Source organism: Vipera berus (assembly GCF_964194415.1).
Source record: "Vipera berus genome assembly, chromosome: 7".
Lineage (NCBI taxonomy): Eukaryota > Metazoa > Chordata > Lepidosauria > Squamata > Viperidae > Vipera > Vipera berus.
The window spans coordinates 23,584,613-23,605,080 of NC_138209.1; the positions used below are offsets into that span (position 1 = coordinate 23,584,613).

Here is a 20,468-nt window from a genome sequence, read left to right on the forward strand (position 1 = left end):
ACTGGACAGCTACAGCTTGCCATATCCTGGCTACCAATAAGAAATGAGGGTAGTGGCATATAAAAGATCCATTTGGTCTGTTGAGTTATTGCTTGCCAACTGAGAAACAATTGAATGGATTGTCCCAAAGATGCTTTTTCACGAGGCAACTGGACTTCCTTGTTTTTTCTCTTTGAAGATGTTTCGCTTCTCATCCAAGAAACATCTTCACCTCGACTGGATGGTGGGGAATGGAAGGATTTATACTCCTTGCAGACAGCTGGTCATTTGCATTCTTTTAGAGAGTCACTGAGGCCACCTGAAGGTTTATCTGTGTTGTCATGATCACCTGAATAGTGCAAATGGATGTGGAGCCTTCTTGGAAAGAAGGCTCCACATCCGTCTGCACTACTTAGGTGACCCTGACAACACAGATAAACCTGCAGGTGGCTTCAACAACTCTCTATAGGAATGTCAATAACCATCTGTCAGAACTTAAGAAGCTTCTTGGATGAGAAGCAAAATGTCTTCAAAGAGAAAAAAAGAAAGTCCAGTTGCCTCGTGAAAAAGCATCTTTGAGACAACTATGACATGGATGACTGAGAATCTCCATAGACAATTGAATGGGTTCTGCCTGGTCTCTCTTGATATATAAAAAGGTCTCACAGACTTGAAGGGCTCAACAGGGGACTTTGCATTAGGTACCTGCCATAACATGTAGGGCATGGGTCCAGGATATCTGAGGAACCATTTTTCCCCAGTAGAATCTGGCAGAGAGGATCTGGTCAGCCAAGGAATTCTGATGGGCAAAGTCCAGGAGAAGAGCCTTCTATGCAGTGGTAAGATTTGCACCAACCTTCCTGACCTTTTGTAAGGGTCTGAAGTTTTGGTCCTGCCAGTGGGACCGGGGACCCTGTGGGAGGAGTATCACTCTGGGGTGGTTAGTAGACTGAGGGAAAAAAACACTTCCCCTCATGGTCTTCATGCTCCTTTCTCCCCCCTTGTAATCTTTTGATGATAATGATGATGATGATGATGATAATAACAATAATGACTTTATTGTCACTTTGAATGTGCACCAATCTGCATACATCAAAATGTAATTTTGTTGCATAGAGCTCTCAAAGGGTCACCATCTCTGATATACATTCCTTGTTCGTGGCCAGCTCAAGTTTCAGAATGTCCATTTTAGTCTCTAGGGAGCAAACCATGGCAAACAGGACAGATGGAAACGGAGCTCCATGTGGATTAGCCCTCAAATTAGCTTGTATTCCTGCAGGACAACCTTGCCTCCTTTCCTTTTTCTGATCCTGTCTCTTCCACCTTTTCCTTAAAGGGGTCTTGCTCCTTTTTGTCCCTGGAGCATGCTGTTGTCACCACTAACTAACTTCTCCAAAAGCCTCTCTCCCTTCTTCTGAGCCTGCTGACAGCCTCATCCAGTTGCTTTGCTCCATAAGCTCCAAGACCTCTCCTCCTCTGCCTCCTCCTCTCCTCCTTCAGAAACAACCCTGATTTGCAATAGAATCCGTCGCTGTGCCAGCAGTCAGATCTTGCTGCCGGCAGAACAATTTCAAACAGCACAAACAACTTTTAACAATCTCACCAACAGTTCTGGAACAGCTAAAAACTCACCATATCAGCAAAGATTGTCGGTGGTATGTTAGCTTAGTCCCACTATGTAGCTCAAACACATTAAAACCTTCCTGATCATGTGGCCTATATCAGTGGCGTAGCGTGGGGGGTGCAGGGGGCCCCGGCCGCACTGGGTGCAACATCTGGGGGGGCGCACTCGCACTCGCAGCTCTCTGCCCCTGCCTGGCTCACTCACTCTCTCTCACTGCAGTGCTGGCTGTGCGAATCCGATCCAAGCCGCCGGGTCGCCGCCCACTGTGGGGGGGGGGTTGCCAGGTGTGCGGTGCGGTGCACGGGTTAGGGGGTGAAAATTACTTGCCTTGCCCCGGGTGCTGACAACCCACGCTACGCCACTGGCGTATATTCCTTATAATCCGCTAAAAACTTTTCACCTTTGGGAGCCAATGCAGCTGCTGCCATGTAACAGTAACTATGATTACTGTTATTACTGGGGTTTTTAAAGTTTCTGTTTTTAATGCTTGTAAGCTGCTCAGAGTTGCCTCCGGATGAGATGAGCAGCACATAAATCCAACAAATGAATGAATCAATCAATCAATCATCAGCCTTGGAGAAAACTCCTTTCAGTTTTCTCCATTGTACTGCCCTCTCTATTCTACAAATTCTATTCTTCATTGTGCAAACTCCTTCCAGCCTTCTGCATTGTACAAACTGTGCTCTCCATTCCACAAGCTCTAAAAAGAAAAAGCTGGGAGGGACTTAATAACAGACCAAATAAAGCAATATGATCATTTTGCTGTTAGAAGCAAGCTCTCATGTTTTGTTTTTTTGTGAAATAACCTTGGGATTGATTAATTCAAAGTGGTTGACCTGTTCAAAAGGTTTGCACAGATCTACTCCCATCATCCATGTAATGAGACATTAGATGGGAAGTGTAATTATTTCTGTATCAGTCACAATACATTGAATATTCATCTACACAATACTCATGGAGGATTTATACCATTACTAAATCCTACCCAGAGGTTCAATTTGCAGAAGAATCTGGGCATGGATGACTGAACCTCTCCTGCCAATGCATGAACTTTGGAACATTAGTTGGATCATGGCATTATTGCTTGCTTTTAAGGAAATTAAAATATTACATATTTTAGGCATCATATGATTTAAAATCTTGGGTATGAAATATATGATGTGAGCAACCTGAATGATCACATCTCTTCCATCCCTATTGAATACCATTGAATGTGTTTTTAAATTCAGATTTGGAGAGAATGCACAGAAACCTCTCTGGCATCATCCAGTATCAGGACTAAAATTAGTACTATTCAAACATTTTGAAAAGATATGTTATGTACATCAGGGGCTAGGAATTCATACATGTAGTTTCTTTTCGGAGATAAGCATATTAAATAACAATGCTCTGAATAAGATAGGAATGTCTTAATAGTTCTGGGTGATTCAAGGCAAGCAGGTTTCTGGAATGTTAAAACTTGATTCAAAGCTAACAAAGGTTTGCTTCTACTCCCTGGATTGCCCTGCCTTATAAAAGTAGAAAACAACTATAATGACCTTTTGAATAGCTCTCTACTTATTACCCTGAATAATAAATATCCTAGCAGTAGCTTTTTCCATTATTGTTTCCTAGCTACATGCACAGCAAAAATCTGGCTCAACATTTCTGTACCTGGTAGAAAAAGTGGAAGGAGAGAAAAGCAATTAGAATGACTATCCTTATACTCAATGCATCCCATCATAGTTTCTGTCACCCTGATTTCTATCAAACCGCTATAGGGAACAAACCTAACAAGCCATAAATTAAGATAGGCTTACTCATTATTGGTTCTCTCAGCTGTGTAAGCAAATACATATTAAATAGCAAACATGTTTGAAATCCCACATGAAAAGGATATAGCTCAGAGAAAATTACACAAATTATTAACAATTTGGCAGGAGTGGGTTCCCCAAACTCCAGATATGTTAAACTAACCAGGCAGCTATGCAGGAGTTTGAAGAGTACATGTTTAAATAGTTGGTAATAAACTGAGTTTGCAAATAGGTTGCAGTTGTTTTCTGCAAAGACTATTTAGAACCCTGGTTTAAGTACATAACTGTCAGCGGCAGCAGGCTGCTAGGAAATAAATACTGAATATTTTCTATGGCATCTTTCAGTATTTGTTTAAGATCTGCTGTGAGGCTATCAGAAAAATTTGAAACACCAGCATTCAGAGCCCAACACCTTGCACAAGAGCTACCCAAAATGGATTTCAGTGCTGTTGGGGCCTGTTGGAGTTTTGAAGTTGGGATAGCACTTGAGGTAATTACTGTTGGTTCTTGTGGCTACATATTTTGCAAAAAGCTCCACACAAACAGAAAAAAGTTTCCAGTGAGGAAAAAAAAAGTGTTTTATTGGTTCTGCTGCTGCTTAGACATTCATTTTGGTCTCCTATCACCACACCAGGTTGTGTGAAGCGACCAGACTGCTGTAGCAAGATGACAAAGTGTCTTGAGTAAAGCTAGGGAGGACCTAGAACTGTTGGTCAAGAGTTGCTGATGATATCAGCGGCTGCTGGCTCTCATTCTTTCATTTTCTCCTCGCTGAAGTTGCATGTTCATTTTCTTTATCCAAGAATACAAACCATAGAAAGAGCCATTCCCATGCCCTTTCCTTCTGAGCATCCTGCAAAGCAATTCCAACGAGGCAGGCAACTAAGTGGGTCTCTTCCAAAATATGGAGCCACCACTGCTAGGACCATTGGGAAAGCTGAAGGAGTGAGGGAAGAACACATTTCTCCATTTGCTGACAATTGTTTTCTGGCACCAACTGGTGTTTGTTCTATTTTTACTATGATGCACAGATGTAAAGAGAAACAACTGGCATTCTTAGTGCAACAGTATCTTTTCCTGTGTCATTATCTTAGCTTAAAAAAAAAACAAACCAAGCACAACCAAATCCAGCAATAGCTATATTTCGCTATATTGCTAATTCTAAACTGTTCTAGATACAGAACAGATTGCTATTTCCAAAAACCAAATTATAAAGGCATGCAAAACTCCTTTCTAAAGAAGTATAATTAGATGAAATCCAACTGCCATTTGCTTTAATAGAAGCTCATGCAGATCTGACAAAAGAAACAGGTGGGGAAGGCTGGAAGTTTAGTTAGGCAAGATGGTTTTCTAATGCAGCAAATCACAATCATTCTAGAATATGACTATCGAGCCACAGAGATTCTGAATTTTAGTGTGTGCAGTAATGTGTGTACCATGAACTTTTTTTACTTGCATATTTTCATGATCCGTGAAATGTTTGCCTTTGGCTTTCCTGCAGACACTTTCTACAACATGCAGGGTAAAAGCAGCTAATAAGCATAATTAGCTTGACACTTAGCTCAATTTAGTTTTGCGCTATGGACTAACTGCCTAGTCAGGGAAGAGGAAGTGTAACATTTTTGTTAATATGCTTACCCGAGGGCCCTGATCACCTTGATCTCCCTGCAAAGTGGAAAGATGATAGTTTTAACACAGCGTGTGTGCTAACCCAGGTCTCTTAAATAATCTCATATCATAACTGCTTCAATAGCCACCAGTTACTATCAGGACGACTTCCGCTTAGTTGGTTAGTAGCAGAGATTTGCAGACTCACCTTCTCACCTTTTGGACCAGGTGGACCCTGAAAGGAACAGAAAGGATATTCATTAATCATTTCATAATATGCTTGATAAGCCAGACATATGCTTACAAGCAGCAGAAGTGGTATCTATTTTGAATATTGATTGTATCCCTTTAGATTGCAGTTTCGGGGTGGTCGATTGAGTATCTCTATGTCTAACAACGATAATAATCTTTGCATGTACAGCTAGTATATTATGAACACTATCCCAGACATTGGTTTATTTTTTGAATTGCTTTTCATGAAAACATCAGGTTGGATTCCAAAATTGCAAGCTTAAAATAGTAGAATGAGCGTTGAAAGGGGTTCTGTGGGTGGTTAAAAATGTCTACAATTAAGTTTGGTTTTAAAAAATATCCATAGAAAAGGCAGCATTTAGAATTTTGGCTCTTCTACTATTATTGTATTAAAACTTCAAACAGATCCAGCCATGATGGACATTGCTGACATATGCTGGGGGAGTTTCGCTTAGCATTATCTTAGGAATACAGCTTCCTTAACCAGCACTATAGCCCATACCACACATGAATATTTTATCATTTTTAGAGTTGGTTTTACATAGCATACCTTGGCTACTCTGAGTTCAATTATGTTAATTATAAATTAACATAATTTAAATTCGACAATGAAACACAAGCAATCAACATAATTTAAGTTAAACAATGCAAAGTAAACAGCCAAAAGAAATATCTGTTGTTGTTGACTAGTGCTAGAAAAACTGAGCAAGCAGGATAGCAACCAGTGTAATAAGAACAAGAGTATTCTGTGAATATTTACAGTCATATGCCTCACTACATTTTGGCTCTTTAGTCACAGTAACTTCTATGTTCAGTAGATGTGTATACTTGAACTATATTATGTCTTAACAAACAGATGTTCAATTTGATGTGACTTCTGACATTCTTTTCTACAGCATAACAAAGAAAATTCTAAGTATCTTGTCTTTAAAGATTTCCATAGTGAGTGTCGTCATATTCAATGTGATGATCTACTAGTGCACATCAATAAAGTAATAATAGTTCCCACCAGTAATGTCTGTGAGGCTATATCTGTATATAAAAAGTCAAGAGTGTAATCACCATTTTTTGATCCTTTATATACATGCACTGCCATCACACAATCTTGGGGTGTGTTTTTTTGACACTCCATGAAAATACCACTGATTCACAAGAGGTTAGGTTGTGATTCTCTCTTGAGTGACTAATTTAATTATGCTTAATATGCAAAATGCCCATTCTATTGTTAGCTTCTCTTGAGATTCTAACTAGTTATGTCTGTTTAAGCCATGTATTATTTCCAGTGCCAAAAACAAAAGCCTAGGGAACCCCTTTTGTTTTCCTTTGCCTGAGGATTTAATTTTTATTTCAGATCATGAGATCCTGGCTAAGTTTAATTCATGTAACCACAATGGATATTTAAAAAGGACATAGCAAGTTAGTCATGCCAAACTTCATTTCACGTACTAAGATTAGTAAGAGGCTGATAGATAAAAAGGTTTGAAAATGCATGCAAATTATTTTTTAAAAAGTCATTGCTCCATTATTATAATTCTGGGTTAAGTTGTGCATCTCATATTCATGTTAAAGTTTTCTTTTCAAAACAAGATTTATTCAAAATGTGCTGTATGTAACATATCAGTGGCATCACTTGGCGACCATGAAATCCAGTTATGAATCAAGCTTGCTAAAATCCAGTGGGACTAATTTGGTCATCACATTAACTTTCTCTGGTTATTATGAAATCATATTTTATGTATATAATTTCTCTCACATATACTTATTCACATTTATAATAACTGCATGAGGTATATATGATAGAGAGAGAAACTTTATTGGCTGAGAATTAGATTTGATTCATATGTAAGATATGCTTGGGGAACACATACACTATGTACAAACTTGCAGCTGATGAAAGCATTAGTAGAATAGGAATTCTAGGACTTTAAAAGGTAAGAAAGAAATTTAACATCATGCAATGTCAATTCAGGGATGAAGGAAGTTACAAGTAGAAGTAGAGGGAAAGGAAGGGAGAGAGGGAATAAATAAAATGAATCAGTTTTTGATTTGGCTAGGTCACTTCCTGGTTTACACTGAAATCATAATTTTGCATGTTTCATATAATCATAGGATTAGAAGAGGTCATGGAGGTCTTCTAGAATCTAGTCCAATCCCTTGCAGAAATCCTTATTCCACCCGACAAATATTTGTACAAACTTGAAGCTCCCACCACTCCAGGAGGCCAACTGTTCCATTGACTAATTATTTTCATTGTCAGGAAATTTCTTCTTAGTTCCAGATTGAATCTTCCTCTCATGAGCTTCCATTCATTGCTTCTTGTCCTGTGTCAGGTGCTTTGGAAAATAAGGTGCTTTGGCAAGCCTTTCAAGTATTGGAAGGCAAGTATCATGTTACTCCTAACCCTACTCTTTGTTGTGCTAAACATACCAAGTTCCCTTAGCTGTTCATTATACTGGTTAGCCTCCAGCCCAAAATCATATTTGTTGCTCTTCTCTGTACATTTAGGGCCTCTGTATCATGATGATCAGAATTAGATGCATTGATCTGAGTGTGGCCTTACTTAGTGCACTACAGAGCAGTACTATCACTTCTCTTGATCTTCCTGTTATCCCTCTGTTGATGCAGCCTAGGACTGCACTGACTTTTTTTTGTAGGTGCAGCACATTACTGGTTCATATTAAGTGGTGGTCTACTAGGACACATAGATATTAAGCGATGGTTTACTAGGACACATAGTTTCTTCTCACAGGTACTACTGTGAGCCAGATACTGTTCTGTACCTGTGCATTTGGCTTTTCGTACCTAAATTTAGGACCTTACTTTTCTCACTACTGAGCTGCATCTTTTGGATAAGATCCAATGCTCAAGTCTGTCAAGATCATTTTGAATCCTGAGTCTGTCTTCTGTAGATTTCATGAGTGCCCATTCAATAACCTCATCTAGGTCATTGATCAAGATGTTGAAGAGCACTGAGCCCAAGACAGAATCTTGAGATACCTCACTGCATGCTTGCCTCCACACAGATGTAGTTCCATTGGTCAGCCAGCTGCAAATTAAGCTGAGGGTATTACTGTGTACTCCACATTGTTCTATTGTTCTATTTTACTGTGGTCTACTTTGTCAAATGCCTTACTGAAGCCTAGGTCTACTATATCCACAGCATTTTCTTTGTCACTTTGTCAAAGAAGGCAATAAGGTTTGTTTGGCATGACTGGCTTTTAACAACCCATGATAGCTTCTAGTAATCACCTTGTTCCTTTTTAAGTGCTAACAAATCCACTGTTTCATTAACTTTTCCAGGAGTTTCCCAGGTATTGATGTCAAATTGATTGATCTGTAATCTCCTGGATCCACTTTTTTCTCTCTCTTGAAGCTTTTTTCCAATCTGCTGGCAGTTCCTGGAGCTCTGAAAGATTTCATTCACATCTGCCAGCTCCTTCAGTACCCTGCCCAGTACCCACCTGGTCCTGGCAATTTGAAGTCATCCAAGGTGGATAGGTATTTTCTTACCAATTTCATGCTTACATTTATATATTTATATTCATTTCAAGGGATTTGAAAGATGTCCATATAAATGAAGAGCAAATAGAAATTCAAGTTTTAAATCTAGTAGTTTTTCCAACAGTTTTCAAATGTATCAGGAAAGATTTGAATACTCATCTTTTCTAACTCAGTGTGAGACATTTTAAAAAAAAGTTTTCTCAGAGCTGTTTTGATTGTCTTTAGCCAAAATTTAAAGGGCATGGCCAAACTGACAGACATGGGCTGAATACTGCAATGAGAACCTGAGTAATTAACAACTACAATGTCACCCAGTAACTTTTGCTCCTGATTTTGTATTATGGGATTAGATTGGGAGAGTTACATATAAGGGAAGAGTGTACTACATAAGGAGACAACAACTTTCAGGGTTGGATGCAATTAATTGTTAAGACTGAAAATCTGATGTAGGACTGATTCTGTTTTGAATTTCTAGTAAAAGGTCATCTGCCTTAATGCCATCTCTAGATCCTCTAAAACAGGGCTTTTCAACTGGTGGTATGCGTACCACCTATTAGCACATGGCAGGTGGTACGCAGCCCTGTCCACCCAAGTGTAGTGGGGGAGGGAACGAGCCAGCGCAGCACAGGACTTACTGTGAGAGAGTCCTGCGGAGCTGCAGAGTGGCTGAGGTGAGGCAAAGGCCCCAGGCTCATTTCCGGCTCACCCGGAAGAGAAAGGAGGAGGAGAGAGGTAGAGACAGGAGAGGCTATAAAAAAAGGCAGTTTGGGTGGGAGAGGGAGAGAGAGAAAAAGAAGCAGCCTTGGGAGGAGGCGGAGTCAGCTCTAGCTGCACTGAAGGGAAAGAAGAAGGAGGGTGGGGGGAGAGGAGAGGAGATCAAGCAGGCCACCCGTAAGGCGATCTACTACTTCTGTAGCAGCCACCTGTGCTGGCAGCAACAAAGAGGCAAGAAATGCAACAGGGGAGGGGTCACCCTCCACGAGGAATGAAAAAAGGCAGCAATGAAGAAAGGCAGCATCAGCTGGAGGTGAGGCACAGAGGGAGGGAGGGAGGGAGGGAGTTGGAGAGTGGAAGGATTCTTATGTGCTTTTGTGACTTTGAAGTTCTAGGATTTGTGCAATGTGGGCTTTGTGTTCTTAAAGAGTGTTTGCAATTTCTATTTAGCTGATGGCTGATGTCTCATGTTAGATTCTATTACTCTGCTATTGTTAGGTGTAAGTTTTGCTGCAAGGGATTTTGAAGTATTTTTCTCCTGAATGGATTTTGCCTGTAGCATTCCTTTACTTATGAATGGAGCCATTTGGGGAGGCTACCTTAGCCAGAAGCCAGTACTTACTACATTTTTTTTCGTTGCCAGTTCCTTAACTTTCCTTTCTAGCCAGTAGCTAATTCTTAAAGGGGAATGTGCCCTTTTAAGCTAGTTCCCTCAGCGGCTTGTCTTTTCTGTCTCTGGAGGCTTTCCTTGCTTGATGAATATATGGAAGATGGAAAATATGGGGGGGGCGTTCAAATTCTTTCTTCAGAAGGAGATGGGAATGAAAAAGAGGAAGGCAGGAAAGGAGGGAGGGAGGGAGGGAGGGAAGGAAGTCCCACCTTAGCACTTGGCCACCAGCAGCCCTGCCATTGACTTTGCTTGTCAAAAGGTTGCAGAAGGGGATCACATGACCCTGGTACACTGTGACCATCATAAATATGAATCAGTTGCCAAGCATCCAAATATAAATCACACGGCCCTGGGCATGCTGCAATGGTCATAAGTGTGAAAAATGGTCATAAGTCATTTCAGTGCAATTGCAACTTTGAACGGGTTTTTTTTTTGGTCATCAAGATTTTGACACCTTGCTAGGTGGTACATGAATACTGCCATATCCTAAAAGTGGTACAATGGGTGAAAAGGTTGAAAAGCCCTGCTCTAATAAGTCACAACATAGCTAAAAAGAATAATATTCTTCTTAATGCAATAAACAATACAAACAGTAAAAGTATTATAACTGAAAGGAAGAAATCACAACCATATCTGCCAGTTCCAGTTAAGGTACTTAAATTGCTTCCTTTGACCTCCCTTTAAGACACATGAAACTCTTTATTGCATATAGAAACCTTATGAATAAAGCCCATATGGTTCATATAATAGCTACACTTTTAAATGACCAAAATGAACTAATGAATATATTTCACCTAGGAAATGAAAACCCCGGGATGTAAACCTTATTTACATCCACATTTGTTCACATGCACAGACCAATGGTAACACCCTAAAGCATCTTACTACTTAAGCCTATTTAATTACTAATATTATACAAACATGAATAAGGTTTTAAAAGCAGAAGTGAGCTACTTTTCAGATTAAATAATTTTAAATAAGAGTCGGACTGCTTTGATTCCTTTTCACAAACTTAAACATATTCTTCCATCTAGTTCACTGGGTGAACATACAGTCCTATTCTTCCATATGCTATTTTCATGAGCCATTTTACTCAAAGGAATCAATTAAATACAAAACCTCTGTTCTCTGTCTTAAACCTTCTGGCTTCAAGGATTCTCATGAGCAGAAGTGGTTTACGCATCCACTGTTCTGCTGCACTTTGTGATCTGCTTCACAAAACAGATGGTAATTTCATTTGTGACAATCCCCATTACTTTATGGTAGAGGAGAAAAGAAGAAAATTCGGCCATGACTGATGGGGACTGACCAGCCAACTGTATCTTAGATTCAGAAGTACCATGTTTAATAGGTTTTTTTCCAATTACCTCATGTGGATTATGGCTCCCCAGTTGTTTCTGAGCTATTGCTTTCAGTAAGTTCAACCAGTGCTGGAAGTCCCTGCTTCACTGTGTGCAGAATGTAACACACAGGTAAGCCACATATAAATTGTCCTTCTTGGATTGAGATAACTGAGCTATTGGGGTATAAAATTGGAGTTCAGTTCAGAACTAACAGCATGAAGATTCTTTTCAGGCAACAGTCTTTCCTAAACCTTCATTACAAATGAGAAGTAGACATCAATATAAAGCAGTAGGGATGGCTGTTGTATAAATCAGAATTATGACCTTTATGGTTTTATAACTTTTCATCTCAATGCACCTCAGTATACCCAAAATTTCTGCTGCTGCTTGAGAAATGCCAGGAAAAGTTAGAAAGCAGAGGGAAGTGGCAGAGCTACTGTAGGAAGATACTGAATTAGTAGAATTCAAACCAAGGCAGCTTTTCAATAAAGAAGATTCCACCTGATTTTACCTATAACAGTCCACCATGTTGCCCAGGGTTTTCTTGCAAACAGCTAACTCTGCAAGAAACAGTTTTAAATTGCAAAATAATAAAACTAGGCCAATGGTACCAAGAGATCAATTCTAAAAGGAATGTGTTTGCAAAGAACAATAAATCTTCTTCAATAAATCTTCCCCAAAGTATAATATTAAGGCAGTTCAAGATGAGAATAACATATAATGACTCAACACTGGTAATCTGAAAGTGATCTCAAGATCCTTCCCCAAAAGGACAATATGGAAAAATTAGTGTTCTAAATCACCATGCTCAAATTCTCTAAAAGAGTCATTGATTATTTATTGATCTTGAAATTCTCAAGCAAACTTTGAGTCTAATAGTTCTATTATATGTGTTCAAAAAGAAATATTTTTCTTGAATCCCATGAGCAAATATTTCATTTTTAAGTTGTGTTCAGAGTAGTATTCTGACCTAAATTTAATTGTGCAGTGGATCATCATCAAAGGAATAAAGTTAGGACTAGAAAAATCAGAAGGTTAACAACTGAAATTTGAGAAAGGCTGGATAGAGAAAAAGGATAGTCACTAATGCATCCCTCTCCAAAAAGAAACCTAACACCAAACAAGAGACTGCAGATGTGCAAAAAAAAAATTGCATGTGACAATTTGCATTTAATATACATATACTGTATGTATATTGTTATTGTAATGTAAACAGAATTACAATATTGAATTTAGTAGCTGGAACAGTAAAGTGTACAATAGGCTAGAATACACAGTTGTAGTTGATTAGTTAGAGAGTACTGACTCATGCAATCTATGCTATGATTGGTTGCTCTAAGTATAAAGGGGGAGTTTCCCTTCCCCCCTTTCTCTTCTGTATACTGCAAAAAATTACCTCATGATGTTCCTGACTATCTTGTGTTGTTTCTTTCTGGATGATGACAAAGACTGCTGTACATTGAAATATTAAATATACCTATACAAGTTTCTGTTAGTGTCTCCGATTTCATCTGAACAGCTGCTGCGCAATTCCATGACACAATAACTTGTCTTCAAAGTAGAGAGGATTTGTATGTGTAGTCATTTTGATTGCTAAATGCTAACGATCAGTGAACACGCAGGGCTTCTGCTCTTCCAGCTTATGATGATCCTTTTTGTTGAAGTGAGACATGGATTGGGCAGGAGGATGCAAATCTGCCATGATTCAGGACCAATGTCTGCAAGCCATCAACCCAGTTTGCCAAGGATCCCAAAGCAGTTTAAAAAAAATAAATAAATGGCTATTTTTATTTTGGAAATCTATGGAGTGGATCTTTTCATTGTGCTATTTATTGCACTCTAGAGTTCGTTCTGGCATAATCCAATATGTAGATAAATAAAAGGAATATATGATGGATGTCTTCTGCATTCCTACTGGATAATTCTGAAAACAGTGGACTGGTCACCATAAAGAAGGAAAAATAGCTGCTTGCAGATTACAGTAAGAAACTTGGGGAGATGACAAACCTGGATTTGTTTTAATTAAACTGGATAAATTTCATTATTTCTTCATATTAATCATTTTCTATAGGTAAAGGTAAAGGTACCCCCCGCACATGCGTGCTAGTCGTTTCTGACTCTAGGGACTGGTGCTCATCTCCATTTCAAAGCCGAAGAGCCAGCGCTTGTCCGAGGACATCTCCGTGGTCATGTGGCCGGCATGACTAGACGCCAAAGGCGCACGGAACGCTGTTACCTTCCCACCGTAGTGGTCCCTATTTTTCTACTTGCATTTTTATGTGCTTTCGAACTGCTAGGTTGGCAGAAGCTGGGACGAGTAACAGGCGCTCACTCTGCTACGCGGCACTCGGGATTCGACCCGCCAAACTGCCGATCTTCTGATCGACAGGCTCAGCGTCCTAACCCACTGAGCCACCGCGTCCCTTATCATTTTCTATATTCTACCATATTAAATCTTATGGCAAGGGATAAATCTAATAACTCTAAGGGTTGCTACCTGAGACTTTTGCAAACTACAAACAATGCTGGCTCCCAATTTATTGCCTGGAAGGCACAATTATTATTATTTTATGCACTGCATTTTTAGAGAAATCTCAGCTTCTTTCCATTTTCTTTATATAATTAATGGCCTATTTTGGTTATTTTTTTTACCGCAATCATGCAAACTTTTCATCTATTTCTAATAGTCCATAATATTAGATAATGATGATAAAATAGGCAAAAAAGCAAGAATTCTCAAAATATAGAAAATGATGAAGACAACATTAAACTAATCTACTAATGGGATTAGTTAGTGATAGGGGCTTTCTGATGACTCAGTTGAAAATTTGTAGTCACATCCTTAGCAGCAACTTAGTGGCAGATTGAAAAAGCTTTTTTAGAAATGACTATAAATGTCATATAATTTTACTTGTGTTTTTAATATTTCAAATGACTTTCTGTCATGTTTCAACTGCTGTTTTATAGTGATTTTAAAAACATGGCTAATATTTAATTGTGGAGAGCTACCTAGGACTTCATGGGTGAGCTATGAGAAATAATATCAATAAATATTTATAGTTATTTAATAATTAATAAAATCAATAATTAAATCCAGAGGGGAGATTTAAAATCCCAAATGTCAATTCACATATATGTGCCTCATATAAGGAATGGTTCCTGGAATTGGGAATATCTAGTGTAATGAAGAGAAGGACGAGGGGTGACATGATAGCAGTGTTCCAATATCTCAGGGGTTGCCACAAAAAAGAGGGAGTCAAGCTATTCTCCAAATCACCTGAAGGCAGGACAAGAATCACTGGATGGAAACTAACCAAAGAGAGAACTAAGGAGGAATTTCCTGATAGTTAGAACAATTAACCAGTGGAACAACCTCCCTCCAGAAGTTGTGAATGCTCCAACACTGGAAGTTTTTAAGAAGAGGCTGGACAGCAATTTGTCTGAAATGATAAAGGGTTTCCTGCCTGAGCAGGGGGTTGGACTAGATGACCTCCAAGGTCCCTTCCATCATCATCATCATCATTATTTAAAACTCCAGTTTCTGAGGTAGCAAAAAGCTTATTACAAAAATACAAGGTCAAAGTCAAATTCATTTTAAAAATAGCAAGGAAATTAGGTACCAATCCTACCCAAAACACCATAGAAAACATCCAAGCATCCAAAACATACAATGCAACAAGTATATACACATACACTTCTTAAAAGGAAATCACACACCCAAACCCACATACAACTTGCAGGAAAACATATTCATACTTCAAGATGTTTGTTACTGTTTCTTTTAGGTAAACTACATTGAGTCCAACATGGAACCAAGATACTTTATTGGAAATATGGTATTGGAAGTTAAACTGAATGGTAGTAATATTTTAAATAAAAAAATAAAATAGAAGAACCCTTAAAAATTCTGGAAAGGCAGCAAATAATTTTAGAGCTGCTATGAAATATTATCATGGATGTAAATGTAATTGTGCTACTGAGTAGCTGAGTATTCAGTACCGAGTCTGTGGACATGAACTCCATAACTTAATACTTTGTGAAGTGTTTGGCAAGACCAGCTACTAGAGCAATAAGGTGACCTATCATTAAACTAGTTCGTTGCTAAAATATAAAAGCTCACTTGATCCTAAAAATGGCACTTATTTGTCTTTATCATATACTAGAAACTATGCTGATACAATATGATAGGAGGAAGAAGAGCAATCGACTTGGATATAGAACTATAGTTAATATATACTGTATTCAGAGCAGTTATTAGAAATGACTGCATTGAAATTCAGGAAGCAAAACAATAAATCAGCTTCAAAGTTGCAGGGTAAGAAACAAGTTGAAGAGGCTGAGCCTCCATATCCAGGCAGGCAGAAAAAAATCGTCTACCTTAGAAGTCTTACAGAAGAATTAGAGATGATGCTAGATATGATTATCAGTTCTTCCATCCCACATTTTTTCAAGAGATCAGTGTTTATTACAACGTCAAAGTCTACTAAGCTTAGGAAGCGAGTTACAGCTATAAACCGATTCGTAACTTCACACCTTTCATTTTGTACTGAAAATTAAAGGGACCATGACGCAATGGAAGAAGGGGGAGAGCAAGAAAAAAAATACAAAAATGCCAAATCCCTCATCGCGCTTCTTTCGCAGAAGGTCAGAGTCATGGAGAAGTTTGCTTTCCTTTCTCCTTTTTTTTAAAGAGGAAACCTTGTGATATCTTTGTTGCAGAGGGCTTTTTTCAGTAAGCACAAATGTGGCTTAAAGCAGGCTATTGACTAGGGGAAGTTTGATGATAATCCCAAGATTCCGCCATGTGGAAATAATTAAAGTAGTCCAAGTATGAAGCAAAAAGAAAGAGAAGGGGAGGAAATGTAAAAGGAGGGCTGATCAAATCAAACAGAATTTTAAGGTTATAAGATTGCCAAAATACTGGCATTCTTTGCAGTGCAATGTTAAGTATAACAAAATAGTCCCTTATGCCAATCAAAGCAGCAACACTATTCTCTCTGAAAGGATATTGCAGATCTTACCATGATATTTCCATTTTGTACATTGTCATATGCTTCTATTTATTTACTTTGGGTAAGGCTTAAGGTCACACTGGAAATTTTCGTTATTTCTGCTTAAAGTGGAAAAGCAGTTCTTGCATCAACAGATGCTCAGGGCTTGATCACTTACCAAGATCGCACATCTATTTCAATGACACAAGGATATGATTAATAACTTTCTTACTATTGTATCTGGAGATGTGTATTGCCACTATTGCATCCAAGTATAAGCATTTTCTGAGTTGATGATTGGCATGGCTTCTCTTTACTGTAATACATTGCAATCATAGATAAGATAACACACATCTGACTGTTAAAGAGGCTATAGAGTGTTAAATATTTCTCCTGGATTCAAATTCACCAGCATGTTCCAGTAAAGTATAGCATGGCTAATATATTTAGAAGACTAAGTCTTTCTCTATGTCACTTCCTGATGAAGCAAGAATCTTTTCTTTTACCTTCCACCTGTGAAGTAATGAAATTAAAAAAGGTTCAGTGAAGTCCATAATATATCAATGGCTTCCCTTGTAAAGGAAGCAGAGAAGTACCATCTACATAAAAAACCTGTATTATGCTTGAAAACAGGACTGCCCAGTGCTTTATATATGAAATAAAAAGAAGCTTCTGGGAATGTGAGGGCTGGTCACATTAAACCTACCTTCAACTCCTAAGTATTTTGGCCTAGGATTGCATATCCACCCACCTCTTCTATAGAATAAATCCAACAAAAGGTACTTTTAGTTAAAGAGTTGCAGCCATGTGTTAATTATATCCATTTGTATATCTTTTGGCCTGGTTGCATTGGATAACCCCATCTGAAAGGCACTACAAAGTTGCTTTCATTTTGTCCTACGTTTTCAATGGTGTAGAGTTAACAAAGAATGCCTCTTTATTTTTAAAGAGAAGGAGTGTACAACTGCTGATGGCCAAACGGTTTCACGGGGTTTTGAGCTGCAGGGTGGAGATCAAACAGTAAAAACATATCTGTTTACTCAACTATGAGATGAGTCAGATATTTAAAACATAAAACAGAGACTTATTCTGTCAGATATGTTCCTGTCCTTCTTTATATACAACACGAGGATAGGGAATGCCAACCCTATATTTAATTGGTATTTGTGAGCATTGTGAGACAAAATATATCTTAGAATTACAATTTAAAAAGCTGAAGTTCTTTTAATGTATTTCCTTATATAAGAAATATATTAAAACATGTGTTAGCTCTTCTGTGTCACCATGCAGGTGAGACAAGGTAATTAAAATGCATTGTATAATTAGAAGTCCATCAGCTATCACATGTTAAAAAGGAAAATTGTATGGCTGAAGTTCTAGGAATAAGGACATTGGTAGAGTATAAGCTAAAACTGTGGGGTAATGTGACACTTTTCAGTACAACAATAGAACACATTAAAACACAAAATGATAGGTACAAGAGACTCGAAAGGTAATTTTCAGCTAGATTGACAAATGTAGACTGACACATTTTGCAATCCCACAAATTGGAGAAAACAACTGGTTACCAAGCAAGGCAACAGAACATATTATATTTAAATGAAAAAATGGAGCTTCGATGTAGAATACATATCCATAAAACTGAATATGTTTTAAAAGGAGAAAGGATATACATTTGGAGGATAATTTAGCTCCTTTCTAAAAGATATTTAATTAGGAGATATCACTGAAATCCAGCAGCATGCTTTTATATCCTTTTGACACAAGCAAATACAAAGCCATTTTATTGTTTAAGTTCTAAACACTTTAAACAGTTTAAACTAAATAAACTCCTCTGAAAACCAGGAAAAGAACTGCTTAAATTTAGGCTACCTACATACCTACCTCATATCATCCTATATGAAGGATTGCATAATTTCTCCAAGCACTGTTATTTCTCCACCTACTATGAGACACAGAGACCCTGATCATCAAAGCTGCAGACCTAACTCAGCAGAGCTTTCCCCATATAGATTATTGTCCTTTGTTTGTTACTGGTATTTCTTTAAATGTTTTCCAGAACCTGAGCATTATTTATTTGTGGAATGCAAATAAATATACATCTGTAGATTTTTTAAAAATGTATTATTTCCAAGATGAAACTTATTTCTACTTACAAACTATTTCTTTTTAAAGTGCCATTTCATTTTTTTTTTTAAAAAAACTTACCTTTTTCTTGATTAGTTATGTGAGGCATCTCAGGCAATACCAAATAATACTATCAGAAAAAGCCCATTTTTCTGGCTAATGACATTATTTTAAAAAAGTAATTGAGAGTAAGGCAATGTCACTTGAATAAATCTTATGAATGATATCACAAGACATTGTAGATATTTGTTCTGGTAAAATAAACCAGTTTAAAACACAAATAGACAAAAACCTTTTTCAATGTAGAAAACCACTAAAATGTAGAATGTAGAAAACCACCAAAAAGCATGTGGTTAAAAAAACAACCCTCTGTGCTACCATTAAATTTAACTTATTCTCACATCTGTGCTGCCATTTTTAGCGTTATGGTATTTTTATGGGAAATATCCTTCACATTCAAAAAAGTGATTTTGGAAATTATCTTTTGATGAGACTTGCTGGAGCAACCAATATGTTACCAAAATGTTTATATTATTTAGGGCTCACCATCCCAGGCAAATTCAGACTTGGAATGCTGACAACGACACAAGAATGCATAGATTTTTCTTCAGATTTCTTAAAGAGAATCAGTGGAACTACCAGAACACAGTTACTTCTGTTGGTGTCCAGATTGCTTGGATAGATTTTGCAATCATCATTTAGATTTTCTATTTTTTCTTCACAGCAGGCAATATTATTAAAGTGTATTTATTAGTCTTATTTTGTACCCAGAATCTAACAAAATATTAATGCCTTCTTGTAGACTCAACAAAATCAAAATCAAGTAAAATGAACCATAAAAGCACATTGGATGATATTTATGCGTAAATGTGCTTTCAAGTCCATCTTGACTCATAGCAAGTTTCTGCACTTTTCTTGGGAAGGTTTTCAGAAGTGGCTTGCTATTACTATCTTATTCCTAAGTCTGAGAGAAAGTGATTAGTTAATGCTAAAACTCAAAATCTCCTGGTTTCTAGCCTGGTATTTTAACCACCATCCCAAAAATTTCTTCTCACAGAAGAATTAGATTAAGCTAATTTCAAATACTATTTCAAAAAATAGAAGACTGATAAAAAAGAAAAAGAGGAAAACAGATGTGATTTTAACACTTATTTAATCTTAACTGAAGAAGAGCAGTTATCATTCAGGACATACTGCACAAAGATGGAACTATTTCAAAGTCTTATTTTCCAGTATAGCAAAACAACCTTTGATTTTTTCCCCCCAGACTTTGTATATGATAACTTCTTCACAGTGAAGCCAAGAATATAAATCCCAGATTTTTCACCCACACTCAGAAAAGTTTCTGCTAATGCTCACATGGAGTTCCTGGCACTTAAGAAAGAGCTCGGCCTTTAGATCAAGGTTCCATTAAACATACTTTGTGTGTCAAATACACCCCAAATGATCAAAGATCTAAATTTTCATATATTTCTGCATATATTCACAGCAATATTATAAACATAGGTAACTTAAAGTGGTCAAGGGTGAAGATTTCCAAAAACGCTCACATTCCATCTTTCCTACTGATAGTCTATGTTAGATTTGCATGACCATCTAAATACTGCTGCCATGTATCCCACAAACAATTGTCTACAGTTCATGTTTAATTATGAATTTGATTTATACATGAATTCTCCATATGGTTATTACATTTAAATTATGCTAACAAATCTATGAAGCATGTTGGCCGAAAGAGACTTAACATTCGATACATTTCCATGTCTAAAACAAGACTTGAATCTTGTTCTCCTCAGTGCTATTCCAAGAAAGTAGCTACTATATCCCACTGATTCAATTCATTCTTTTTCAGGTTTAGCTTCTAAT

The 20,468-nt window shown here is 37.7% G+C and overlaps 1 protein-coding gene across 1 annotated transcript in view; it reads right to left on the reverse strand.

The window, feature by feature from the left end:
- Nucleotides 1–20,468, reverse strand: part of COL25A1 (collagen type XXV alpha 1 chain) — a gene marked incomplete at its 3' end in the record, with an annotated part of 303,888 nt that overhangs the window by 81,963 nt on the left and 201,457 nt on the right. Inside the window, exons 5-6 of the mRNA XM_081332774.1 lie at nucleotides 5,213–5,239; nucleotides 5,035–5,061 (exon numbers count right to left, since the gene is read on the reverse strand). Coding sequence (XP_081188900.1) covers nucleotides 5,035–5,061; nucleotides 5,213–5,239 — 54 coding nt within the window. The remainder of the gene's footprint in view (nucleotides 1–5,034; nucleotides 5,062–5,212; nucleotides 5,240–20,468) is intronic.